The sequence below is a fragment of the Aethalodelphis obliquidens genome, unplaced genomic scaffold, assembly GCF_003676395.1.
Source record: "Aethalodelphis obliquidens isolate GAN/ISIS:26980383/991018 unplaced genomic scaffold, ASM367639v1 scaffold45, whole genome shotgun sequence".
Classification (NCBI taxonomy): Eukaryota; Metazoa; Chordata; class Mammalia; order Artiodactyla; family Delphinidae; genus Aethalodelphis; species Aethalodelphis obliquidens.
Genome location: NW_020837989.1, coordinates 8,587,353 through 8,601,148, shown reverse-complemented (window position 1 = coordinate 8,601,148; position 13,796 = coordinate 8,587,353). Strand labels below are relative to the sequence as shown.

At 38.8% G+C, this 13,796-nt stretch overlaps 1 protein-coding gene across 3 annotated transcripts in view; it reads left to right on the top strand.

The window, feature by feature from the left end:
- The window catches only part of SLC26A2 (solute carrier family 26 member 2), a 22,435-nt gene extending 10,769 nt beyond the window's left edge, over positions 1–11,666 (top strand). For 2 of the 3 annotated variants that reach the window (XM_027081604.1, XM_027081605.1), the window contains 3 exons: positions 872–1,051; positions 2,760–3,456; positions 4,940–11,666. In XM_027081604.1, the coding sequence (XP_026937405.1) occupies positions 2,785–3,456; positions 4,940–6,460 (2,193 nt within the window). In that variant the 5' untranslated portion in view covers positions 872–1,051; positions 2,760–2,784 and the 3' untranslated portion in view covers positions 6,461–11,666. The remainder of the gene's footprint in view (positions 1–871; positions 1,052–2,759; positions 3,457–4,939) is intronic. The other variant, XR_003427732.1, reaches the window with a different exon arrangement.
- The last annotated feature ends 2,130 nt before the right edge of the window (positions 11,667–13,796 follow it).

Here is a 13,796-nt window from a genome sequence, read left to right as displayed (position 1 = left end):
GTGTGTGTGTGTGTGTGTGTGTGTGTGTGTGTGTGTGTGTGTGTGTGTGTAGTAGTGCTGGTCTGCTGGCAATAAATTCTCTTAGTGTTGGTCTGAGAAAGTTTTTATTTCTTCTTCATCCTTCAAAAAATATTTTCTCTGGGCATGGAATTCTGGGTTGACAGTTATATTTCTGTGATAAAGGTATCACTCCATCTTCTGGCTTGTATGGTTTCCAATAAGAAGTCTGCTGTAATTCATATCTTTGTTCCTGTGTATGTAGTGTGTTTTTTCTTTTTTTTCCTTTGGCTGTCTTTAGAATTTTATCTTTTGTTTTCAGCAGTTTGAATATGATATGTGTAGGTGTGTGGTGCTGTGTTGTTTGGTTTGGCTTTGTATTTGTCCTTCTTGGTATTCTCAGAGATCCTTGGATCTATAGTTTGGTATCTGTCATTAATTTTGGAAAATTCTTGGCTATTATGTCTTCAAATATTCCTTCCACCCATTCGCTGTCTTCTCTTTTTGGGATTCTAATTATGCATAAGTTAGTTTGTTTAATACATCCCACAGCTCTTGGATTTTCTCTTAAATTATTATTTTTCATTTTTTTTTAAATTCTGTTTTTCTATTTTAGTTTGGGTAATGTCTGTCGACCTGTCTTCAATTTCATTGATTCTCTCTTTGGCTCTGTCAGGTTTGATGGTCCTGTCAGAGGCATTCTTTATCTCTGTTACCACGTTTTTCACTTTTAGTATTACATTTCAGTTCTTTCTTACAGTTTCCATCATCCTGTTGCACTTTCTAGTACTAATTTTTATCTTTTTACTTTCCAGCTAGCTGCCATATAGGGCGAGATTTGAATTTTGTTAGTTTTTTCTTATGCCTCTTTTAGGTTTGGAAAAGCGTTTTGGCCCAGAACTCACTAAGAACTATTCCAAAATAGAAGGACATAAGGAATGCACTCAGACTAGCTTGGCCTGAAAGTAGGAAGTGAGAAGAGAGTTATAGACCAGTTGCACTGAGGAATGAAGAGCTGCTGTGTGTATTCACCAATCTGATTGACTTTCCCAGGGTAAGTGGTCATCTAAATCTGTTCTTTTCTTCCTTATCTATTTAACAAGACCATCAATGTAACTACTGTTTTACTCTTGTTCAGTGGGATGACCAGCTATAGCCCTTTTATCCTAAACAAAATTAATGTGGGTTACTTTTACAAATATTGTGTTCTTGAATGGGTCATGGGTCCTGGATTATGGCATCTTGGCAACATTAGGCTTATAGAACCTCACAAGGGCCTATCTTTCTGTCAGTTCTGAGGCAGGAAACTACCCGAGTCCTTTGTCTAATATATTTTATCTCTTATTGGCCACAGTCATAAATTTGTTTATTCATTTATTATTTCCTTCATTCAAATATTTTGTAAGCCTGCTATCTCAGAGTTACCGTACATTGTTGATGATTACAATGATGAACAAGATGTCCTTTCCTCCAGGACCTGGAGAGACTCTTCCTTAACTAATACATAAGTATGATTAGTACTGTAACGGAGGCGTGAAGTGCCATGGGACACAGATTCATTTGGGCTGGGGTCAGTGCTTTGAAGAAGAGAGAGCATTTTAACTGGGTTTTAAAAATGATTGGGGTCTTGATAGAGAGTTGGATGGCCATTCTAAGCTAAGCAAACAGCCAACGCAAAGCCACTGATTTGTGAAGTGTTTGGCAGTTTACACTCTGTTCCTCTGAAGGTCTGTTTCTTTTTCCTTCTCTTTTACTCTTATTACAAGACTTATTTTTTGTTGTCCCTCCTCTCTTTTTGCTTATTTTTACCTTCTTTGTTTTCCTGTAGTTCTTAGCGGTAGGTCTTATGGCAGTAGTTTTATAGTTTAGGACCCGGAGATGCAGTATCACCTGGATCTCCTCCTAGTTGAAGTGTTGGGCAACATTATTCCTCTATTCAGCTTATGTTTTAGAGTGTATACTTAGGATAGTAAAGTGAATCTTTCTTTGCATGAATATAGATCCTGCCCTTAGGGCAGATATGACTCTATACTAGAACAAAGTAGAATAGAACAAAACCTTTCAGAGATCAGACGCTTGCCGCATCAGCCTACTGCATGCTGTTGATGTTTCTTTCCTTCAGCAGTCTCTTATCAGCTTCTCTCTTTTCTTTCCTACCAAACCAGAGCATGTTGTTCAAAGACACAAATGCATTCTGTGCTAGTTTTTTTTTTTTTCTCAAAACATACCTTTACTCTGTCACTCACATTTTCTTTCTGTTTATTTTCAACAACTAGTAGGTTATCTTAAAAAGGACCCACCCCCTGAAAAAACAAAAACAAAAAAACCATCTTCCTTGTTTCAGGGACTTTTGCAGGTAAGGTAGGTGTCAAGGTTTGAGACCAGATCCTCTTTTGCAGTATTCATGGGCGTGAAAAATCTGAAAATAAGACTGTTAGTAGCATATAGAAAGGAGGAGACAGGCTACCCCAGTACCGTTTCTCGAGAAAAAAATTTCAGGGGGAGCCAGGCAGAGATGGAGAAGAATCCTTGATAGTTTATACTTTTGGGAAGTCCTGTACTCAGTGACTTATTTGCTTTAACTTGGTCTGATTCTTTTTTCCTGGATCAAGACAAATGAGGCTCAACTAAGGAAAGTGAATATAAGATACTACCCCCAAGTGAGCTCCTCTTAACTCTCATGAATGACAAGTAGGACTGTTAAAATGTGTGAGTACTGAGAATTACTTAATCAGTTAACCCTCGTATTTTCTCTGGGGTAGGAGGCTGAAACATCTATCTCCAGAAATGTCTTTGAAAAATAAAGAGCAAGATGACCAATACAGTCCTCCATCTAGGATCCATCTGGAGCATGAAGAGGAATCACATAATGACTTCCAGCAATTTGAGACCAATGATCAATGCAGACCTCATGTTAGGATCCATTTGGAGCCTCAAGAGAAACCGGATACTAACTTCAAGCAATTTGTCATCAAAAAACTAGAGAAGAGTTGCCAGTGCAGTTCAACCAAAGCCAGAAATATCATTTTCGGCTTCCTTCCTGTTTTGCAGTGGCTCCCAAAATATAATCTGAAGAAAAACATTTTAGGAGATGTGATGTCTGGCTTGATTGTGGGCATCTTATTGGTGCCCCAATCCATTGCTTATTCTCTCCTGGCTGGCCAAGAACCTGTCTATGGTCTGTACACATCTTTTTTTGCCAGCTTCATTTATTTCCTACTGGGTACCTCCCGTCACATTTCTGTGGGCATTTTTGGAGTACTGTGCCTTATGATTGGTGAAGTAGTTGACCGAGAGCTATACAAAGCTGGCTACGACACTGCCCATGTTGCTTCTTCTTTAGGAGTGGTTTCAAATGAGAGCACATTATTAAGCCAGCCATCAGGCAAGATATGTGACAAAAGTTGCTATGCAATTATAGTTGGCAGCACTGTAACCTTTATGGCTGGAGTTTATCAGGTAAGAAACAGTGGAATAAGTGGTTGTTTCTGGCAAAAGAAATCACTATGCATGAAGTCTCAGATCTGTAAGGGAACTTAGCAATCATAATAATTAAAGCTGTCTTTTATCGAATGCTCAGGATATGGAAGAGGTAGAGCCAAAATTTAAACCCTGGTTTGACTCCACAGGTAAGAGAAGGCTGCTTCTATTTTCTCAACCCTAGGCAGCCTCTTAACCAATGAATTTCAGTCAGCCAGAATTCAGTTATTTGATTGTAAAAATTCAGACCAGAAAGGGACCTCAGACCACCTAGTACAACTTCTTAATTTTGTATGTCGAGAACTATCAGATTTGCTTGAAGTTATTTGTGGTTGGTTATTGGCAGAGTCAGCACTAACAGGGAAGAGGGCAACAGAATGGGGGTTGGGAGAGGAAGAGTGCAAGAGTTTTTCAAACTACAGATGACTTCCCCCCTTGTTCTAGAATTGCTGCTCTAATGAGTGACTCTCACTAAAGATAGTAGTTTTCCTGGACTGCTGGGAAGGGAAGAAGTTGGGGACCACTATTTCATGCTATCAGCCAGGAGAAGGATTAGAAATGAAATTCTTTTGGGTCTCCCATAGAATCCACTAATCTGCCATTTTCATCATGCCTCTGCCTTTTGGCATTCAGGAGTCAGTGCCAACATTAAACCTCTTCTCTGTTACAGACATGTGGAACCAATGTAGGAGGGGGAAGAGTAGCTCACTTTACTAGGTGCTTGGATAGAAGGAGAGGGAGAAGGGGCTGGTGTGCAGAAGAGTTGTGCTCCTCAGAGTTCATTTGTGCTTTTTTGTTAGTATGCCTCACCAAGAATGAGGAATGGTGCAATAGAATTCTGAGGAATTATTGGGAAGAGAAAAAAGAAAGAAAGAAAATGTTATATCTTTGAGGATATAGAATTAACATGGGAGGCAGTATGGCATAAGCACATATGCATTGGATGAAAATAGTCTCTCAGTTTGAAGTTAGATTAAAGAATTCTATAATAATTTTTAAAGTGTGATTCTATTTTGATGTGAATCTAGTTTTTTGTTTTATCAGTTAAAACTTTACTTTTACGGTAATGATATGTAATTTAAAGAAAAATACATGTTTTTTAAATTAGAATTTTTCCAACTTGTGTTTTTATGATTTCTCATGGATCCTTGAGAAATGTTTTTCTTTTTCAAAGAGATCTGAACCTTATTCAAGTTTAAGAAACATTGTGCAAGAAGGTAGGAATCCTAAGCTCTTGTCTGGGCTAGTCAGTAAGGGCAAGTTGCTTAGCCCTCTGAGTGTCAGTAAAATGAGACCTCTCTTTGTAAAATGAGAGGATTGATAAATGATTGTGTTTTTTTTCTAGCTCTGACATTCTGTGGTGCTCTGATGGTATGTCTCCACACAAAGAAATACCAGGGGAATACAGGATTTAGAAGCTCTTTTCCATTTATATTTAACACTTGTATATCCTTCCTTCCAGGTAGCGATGGGCTTCTTTCAAGTGGGCTTTGTTTCAGTCTACCTCTCAGATGCCTTGCTGAGTGGATTTGTCACTGGTGCCTCCTTCACAGTTCTTACATCTCAGGCCAAGTATCTCCTTGGACTCAGCCTTCCTCGGAGTAGTGGCGTGGGATCACTCATCACTACTTGGATACATATCTTCAGAAACATCCATAAGACCAATATCTGTGATCTCATCACCAGCCTTTTGTGCCTTTTGGTTCTTTTGCCAACCAAAGAACTCAATGAGCGCCTCAAGTCCAAACTTAAGGCACCTATTCCTACTGAACTCTTTGTTGTTGTGGCAGCCACATTAGCCTCTCATTTTGGAAAACTAAATGAGAAATACAATACCAGTATTGCTGGACATATTCCCACTGGGTTTTTGCCACCCAAAGCACCGGACTGGAACTTAATTCCTAATGTGGCTGTAGACGCAATAGCTATTTCTATCATTGGGTTCGCTATTACTGTATCACTTTCTGAGATGTTTGCCAAGAAACATGGCTACACAGTCAAAGCTAATCAGGAAATGTATGCCATCGGCTTTTGCAATATCATTCCTTCCTTCTTCCACTGCTTTGCTACTAGTGCAGCTCTTGCAAAGACATTGGTTAAAGAATCCACAGGCTGTCAAAGTCAGCTTTCTGGTGTGGTGACAGCTCTGGTTCTTTTGTTGGTCCTCTTGGTAATAGCTCCTTTATTCTATTCCCTTCAGAAAAGTGTCCTTGGTGTGATCACTATTGTGAATCTCCGGGGAGCCCTACGTAAATTTAAGGATCTGCCGGAGATGTGGAGGATTAGCAGAATGGATACAGTTATCTGGTTTGTTACTATGCTGTCCTCTGCACTGATAAGTACTGAAATAGGCCTGCTCGTTGGGGTTTGTTTTTCTCTGTTTTGTGTCATCCTCCGCACTCAGAAGCCAAAGACTTCATTGCTTGGTGTGGTGGAAGAGTCTGAAATCTTTGAATCCATGTCTGCCTACAAGAACCTTCGGGCTAAGCCAGGCATCAAGATTTTCCGCTTTGTAGCCCCTCTCTACTACATAAACAAAGAATATTTTAAATCTTCCTTATACAAAAAAACTCTCAACCCAGTCTTAGTAAAGGCAGCTCAGAAGAAGGCAGTAAAGAGAAAGATCAAAAAGGAAACAGCACCTCTCAGTGGAATCCGGGATGAAGTTTCAGTGCAACTTTCCCATGATCCCTTAGAGTTCCATACCATAGTGGTTGACTGTAGTGCAATACAATTTTTAGATACAGCAGGGATCCATACACTGAAAGAAGTTCGCAGAGATTATGAAGCCATTGGCATCCAGGTTCTGCTGGCTCAGTGCAATCCCTCTGTGAGGGATTCCCTGGCCCGGGGAGAGTACTGCAAAAAGGAAGAAGAAAACCTTCTGTTTTATAGTGTATATGAAGCAATGACTTTTGCAGAAGACTCTCAAAATCGGAAAGATATATATGTTCCCAATGGTCTGAGTTTTTCCAGTGATTGATTGAGAAAGTAAATAGAAGGAAGAACACTGTCTAGCCCCAGAGGTTAAAATTTCAAGTTTTTTAACATTTTATACTGTGGAACTGGAAATTGTTGCACACTAGAAATTTTAACCTTTTGGCTCGACAGAATTCTTCCTTTGAAAGTGATGGCCTTTGTAGATACACGGATGCAGCAGAGCTTTTAGTTAGGCAGAATCAAAAAGAAGAAAATACTGTGCTTTTAAGCTTTCTTGCAAATATGAGATATTCTTGGAATTAAATGAATATCTATTGAATTGAACTGTAAAGTAGCCCCAAAACTTAGTTACCATCTTGTTTTAGGAGATTTGCATCTGGACTGTTCCTTCTCCAGGAGGTAAAGGGGTAAAGTTGGCATTTACATGAGAAGTGCTGGAGCCTGTTTGGCATGGCTCTTTGGAGAGGGAGTAGAAAGGAAGTAGGGAGAGAATGTTGTGTGTGCTCTCCTAACAGCAGGTCAAGAGGCTTCTGGGGTAACGGTAGTAACTAGACAAGCTTGTTCTCACTTGTAATTCTCTATTCCCTGTCTTTGCCCCCCAGATGGCAGTCGGATCTCTGGCTTTTAATAAGAAAGCACCATTCCTCTCGGGCACAGTCTTATCAGGAGTCTCATGGCTGAGCAGGTTTGTGAAATCCTACCAGCCAGCCCCATATTATACAGAACGCTCTTGGTGATACATTTGATGTTTTTAGTCAGCCTTTTTGTTTAGGGTAAGTAGGTAAGAAAAGAGCTCTTCATAATCAGCCAACATAATGAGAATCCTCTGTCTCTTCTGTGATCCCTATCTGTCCCTGTTTCTGAGTATTTCTCTACCATTAAGCTCTGTTTTAACTTTCAGTCATTTATTGTGTTTCCCATGGAATCTGTCCTAAACTGCTATGTCTGATTACCAGTGAGTGACAAGTTTGCCAGATAAAAGGCAAAATGCTGACTCAGCAATTTTATGTAGCCTTTTAAATGAGCTTGAGGCAAACTGTTCAGGACAAATTACAAAAAGGAATGATTGACAGCTTCCCTTAAGACTGTTTATTTAGCAGTGAATTTTTTTTTTCTTTCCCATTGTATTTTAGCAAGGGTCAGCTGGGAATTGACAGTCTTTCTCATATTTGAGAAGCTGCTGTTCATCTTTACTCTGCAGGAAAAATTTATTATAACCAATGGAAAAGAATTCATAGAAGTGATAAGAGTGCTTCTAAAAGAACATCAATAATTTTAGATGTTTTAGTGAAACAAAGCTAATGCTTACTGCCATTACCCTATTGATGTACAATAAATATTGATGACAGTGACAGCATTTAACTCTTTAGGCCACCTCAAACTATTATGTAAGAGAATTTAGAAGCATCACATTTATACAACCTAAGTTCTGTGGGTGTATTATTTATGATAGCTGGTCACAGGTTTTGGCCCAGAAATACTTCCTTTTGAAAAGCAAGTATGTCTGACATTGAAAGCTTATAGTTCTGTATCTGTACTTTTAAGGGCGTGGAAAAAAAAACATAAGTTTTCCAAAGTTAGGAGTAGTTGATGTGAAATTGAAACATTTAGCACACCATTTTAAACAAACAAGATAAAAATTGCAAAAGTGAAAAACCATTTTTAACCCACTCCTACATTCTAAACAGTTTAAATATTTATAAGAAGCAAAGCCTATGTGTAGGGCATCTATTGGAGTGGAAGACTTTGAACCATCTTTCTTGTTGGCTCCATAAACTGCAAGTGTTGCTTTTCTTTTGGTAGAGCTCTGCCCATCAGTTTACATGAAAAATGCCTTTCTGTTATTAAAACAAAGCAATTTCTTAGGAGCTAGATTTCTATCTTTGAGGTGACTGACAGCATGATTAAATGTAATAGTGTTCTGAGTTTTAACATCCTTTTAGAACTTAAGTCTAGAATTTCAGAAATGTTAACTGCTGTTTGTATTTGTGTCTTTTGCTTATTGTTTGTAGCCAGTATTTGCTGTTTCTCTCCAGTCTCATGAATAGTAATAGTAAAATCAGAGTGTCTTGGTTGTCATTTGTTTCTAACCCCTCTTGTACCTCCACAAGCCAGGTTTGAATCCAGATCATTGTAGATATCCAGTGCCATGTGACAGAGTAATGAGTACATGTTCAAGACGACTCTATAATTTAGCAAGCCCTAACACAGCAAAAAAAAAAAAAGCCCATAGAATTTGGAAAATCTCTTAAAAGAACAGAGTAACAGGGTTTGTCTTTTACGTGCCATTTCTGTCCATAACGTGGATATAAGCAATTCTGGAACTTTATGCAGTTAGCAGATTCTTGAATTGTGTTCTGGTTTGTTCTTCTCCCACCTACCCAAACAAACAAGAGATTCTGCTTTTGAAAGCCATTTGTAAAAATATTTAAGGTATCACTAGAATTTAAATCTTACCTTCTCTGCCTGGTTTGAAGTCTGCCTATACTTACATGTTCAGATTTTTTGATTGCTGGTATTTAAAGGAATCAAACCTGAAACCAAAATCTAATTCACCAATGAAACTAACATTTTTCGTTTGCTTTTTTACTCAAGGGTTTGGACTTTAATTCATTAGGTGATATTTTACACACTTTAATGATACGAAGGTATCATGCTTACTCTAAACTTTAGAGTCTAAATGAAGCATATTTGCATTGCTTATTGATAAATGTACAAAATTCTGAATATCTTAAATTGGTCACTTAATTGAAATATGTGTACACTCTTGATGGTTAAAACAACCAGAGGGGTGGAGTGGGCCAGTGCACCGAGAGACTAAGGGTAACATTCAAGAGACAGATGAAGGGAATAGACCATTGAAAAGACTATCTCTGACCAAACAAGGGATAAAAGAGAGGGACTCAGTTGACTAGGATCCAATCCCTGGTTAGCCACGCACAACAGTAGGAAGACCAGGATTAAGAGCCTCACCTTAGTTTGAAAGCAAGCTCAGAACTGGATTCTGCTTCCAGAAGGGGAGGGCACAGATTCACCAAAGCTGAAAGAGCTGGTAGCCAAGGTTGGGGCCAAAGCCCGGGTTGACCTACTCCAGAGCACTAGACTGAGTGACTGTAGCCTCTGATGGTAGTAAAATTGACAGATGCCTAGTTGACTTTTTTTTTTTTTTTTAAAAGAAGGATCAAAGGAAAACACAATTTGGATAGTCTGACTTAGCTTTTAAACGTTAGTAGACTGAAGCCAAAATTTGTTGGTAAATTTACAGCATGGTAAATGGTGATCTTTGAACTGTGTCAGGGTGTCAGATGAGTTCATTAGGCTATTCTAATGCTAATGACCACATTTTAACAAGAACAGTAATTCTCTGCGTGGGTATTCTCTTAGTATTTTTGTCATTTAAGATCACACAGTCTGGGTGTTAGCCCGGATCTTAATATAAAAGTAAGAAAAGTGTTACAGTGGATTTCTTGGGAACTTAAATTGAGCCTAGAAGTTATTATGATAAATTCAAGCTTTGTGATCCTTATTAATGTTCTTAATGAATTGTTTTCCTCTATGTGTTGCTATAGATGAGCCATAACATCAATGTAGACAATACCTCCAATACTTCCTGAGGACCTATGCAGGAGTCTAGGGCCCTGGGCCAGGTGCTGGGACTACAGTACTAAATCCAGTAGGTGGGCTCTATGCTAACTCTTTTAGTAACACATGGCGACACTTGGAGGTGCTTTATGGAGGGGCTAAGCTGAGCTTGGACTGAGGTCTGACAAGGAGGCAGGCAGCTGAGGTGAACAAGGACGCCCCTGGTCTATTCAAGGAATGATTGTACAGTGACAAGGTAAGAATCCTACCGATAGGATTTAGACTTTGCTTAATTTTTCTGTTCTTTAATGTTTCTCTTTTTTTCTTCTACTGTTTTATCTGTTCTAGTGATGCCTTATTTGAAATTGGGCTTTAAGAACTGCAAAAAGGAAGAAATTGGATCTAGAAGGCTTTTAGGCTCTGAACTAATTTGGCTTTTTTTTTTTTTTTTTTTTGGTGTAAGGATTTTAGATAATCATGAGTGGAATCATTCATTTGAGTGCTAATAACAAGAATGAAAATTATAATGCAATAGGCCAAAATAATATACCAGCTAGTTTGTTATCATAGCCTATTATTAAAGTAAAATACTGTAAGTATACAATTTTAGGGTTTTTTTTTTTTTTGAATGTTAGTAACTTTAGAAATGGAGAATTTAGATGTAGGAGTGGCAGAAATTTATTTTTATAAGATTATTTTTATCCTGACAAGGACTATTTTTTAAAAAAGGGTTTTGCACCTGAAATTTTAAAGTAAACATGTTAAATACAGTTATACCAAATAGGGGAGTTTTTGGCACGTATTTTATTTTTCTCCTAGTGATATAAAATAGGAAGGAGATATTGAATTATGAAAACTGGAATGATGAAGGACACTAAATGCTTTTATGGGAGCTACCATGTTTGTAAATCTCTGCTGGAACATTGTATAACCTTCCTTGGATTTGAATTGGCCAAATAATTGTAATCTTCTTAGAAATACCAATGACGGAATTTCTAACTGAAGGTTTTCACTTGGCAAACAGACAAGCAGCCTTAGCCAGAAAGGATTTTTAGCTGCAGTTTTAAGAAACTTATTTTAGGGAAGTTCTTTTCCCACACCCCATTCCCCATCCCTAAAATAAGTTACTTGGAATGAAACTGCTCTTGCCTTTTCAATTCAAATCAGTCGGGAAGTTACTGTTTGAGTTCTGATGCTGCCATGATTTCTCAAAAATTAGTGTGAACAAACCAGTCTGTATAAAACGCTACCGTTTTTGGTCTCCTCTGCAATTTTGTATACAGATCAAGACAATATCAGGGTGAGAGGTGAATGAACTTAAAATCTCAGTCTTGTTTATTCACTAAAAAAGTATACTGCCTTTTTTTTTTTTACAATTTATTCAAGGCTAATGACTTCGGGAAATATGTTTCATACCATGTATATCTTTTTAAATTAAAGCAAGTGCCTTAATGCTATTCCACATAAATCTCGCTTAACCCTCTATGGGATGAGGATGAGTTATTGATGGATTACAGTCTACTGCAGGAGAGGGGGAATTGGTTAATAGCAGATCCTTTTCATCTGGGATCTATTTGTGATTGTTTATTATATAAGATCCTATATGTGTTGTGATCTAGAGGTGTCATTTCATTTGTCTGCTAATAAATTGTTATGCTAATAAAATACTACTGTGTATAAATTATTCAAGTGTAAGGGGGCAGGGTTTCTAACTAAGGTACACATTCAGGTCACCAGTGAGCTTTACAATACTATCTCTTTACATTTGGAGGGTGATTCAGTCATTCATTTTCCCCATCAGACAAAAGTATCTGTCCTTACAGAAAGTCTTAAAGCATAAAGAAACCCAGTTCTTTCCTTTTTGCTCTGGGGTCCTGAGTGAATCAGTTCACCCTTTGGGGACTTAATTTTTCCATCAGTGAAAGAGGGAAGAGAACTAGATTGCTCGAAGACCCTTCGAGTTCTTATGTTGCATGACTCCTATTCCATACTGTGTTGAAATCAGAAAACCCACATCTGGCTTATGTTTTACTACTGTCCTAACACTGAATTTTGAGCCACATTTTCCCCATCAGTACATTGAGGCTAACACCTTATACCAGCTAAGTGAGAGAAGTGGGCGTGCAGCTCCTAACTGGAGCACACGGCTTTGTAAGGACTAATCAGCACCACCCCCGCCCCATACCTGCGGAGAGCCTCTCTCGAATGTCCTCCTTCTTCTGCTTCTCAACTCTGTAGAAGTGGGAGTGTGAGTATAGGCTTAAGGACAGTTTTCAGTCTTCCTTTTGCAGTATTTCTGTAACCCTGAGCATTCTGCCTCTAAGCTCATCTTTACCCACAGAGTGAAGGAGGGTGCACCCACTCTGTCTGCATGCAGCATCTGGGATCCAGAGCCCCTAAAGCGCCTCACACACTCATTCTCTAGCATCTCCTCCAACCAACTTGGAGGATTGTGCTATCCTATCTGTCCTTTCAGTGCTTATGTCCTTGGCCTTGTCTCTCATATAGCACTACTGCTTAAGGTTTTAATTTTCAGATCCAGTTGTGACTGATGAAAGTATGGCTTTTCTTGGAGAAATATTCACATGTGCATGTATATACATACACATGATTATTAAAAAGGCTGGTTCATGGACCCCATATCATAAACACCTTGCATTGTAAGCTCTCCCCAGATGACTACATCCACACTTATGCCTTCAACTACCTTATTATATGCATGCTAACGGCAGCCAAACATGATTTCCAGCCTGACATTTCTAGAACACCAACCAGCATTATCTGTCTATATATAAATCTCCATAGCTGTTACTGGACAGTTCAACCTGGATGCCCAGGGGCATTTCATAAGCAACATACACCCAAACTCCTCCTGTTTTATCTATCTTGATAATGGCATGAGCTAGCTACTCAAGCCAGAATCCTGGGAAATTCTAGAATATTCCTCTTCAACTCACACACCAAATCCATCTACCTGGCAAGAGTCTTTCAAATCCAACATCTCTTTCGTGCCCTCAATGTGTATCATTTCGTGCCCTCAATCTGTTCAGGATGATGCCGTAGCCTAACTAGTTTACCTGTATCTCTACAGCTCAGCCTCCACACTAGTTATCAATCAATTTCTAAAAAATAATTTGACGTTTGCTACTTGTAAGTGGTTCTCCAATGTTTTCAGGGTAAGTTCAAAATGAATGCTTTAGCCCACAAGACCTTAAAAACTATGATCTTGCTTACATCTCCAGTCACTTGTCCTACCACACATCCTTTGCTTGACGTACCTACCTCTGACCTTAACTGTTCCCAAATGGGCCATTTTGTAATACCCCAGACCTTTATATATGCTGTTCCTTCTGCCAGGAATTGCTTCCCCACCCCATATACCTAACTCCCTACTCCTCCTTCCAGATACTTCATATTAAGTGTCCCTTGCTCTTGGCAACATTTCCTATTGAATTCCTCTTCTCTCATGCAGGGGCTCCTTTGGGCTCTATCTCTACTCCTGTAAATTCTCTGACTATTCTGTAAAATGGCATTTACCACTCTATTATTATTTTTTCCCTCTCATCTATCTCCTCTGCTTACTGGACTGCTTGAGGGTAGGGTCATGAACTTAATTCATCCTTAGAGCCTCTCTGGCCGGCAGTGGGTATTTTATAAGGTCCAATATTTCAGTGATTACTGAAGGCATGGATATGTTTGATGGGTGGCTATTTCTCTAACACTGGCTCATTTGTAGGGCACATCAATTATCTGCCCAGGGTCAATTACATGGCCTGTGGTTATCAGTAGGTGAAGGG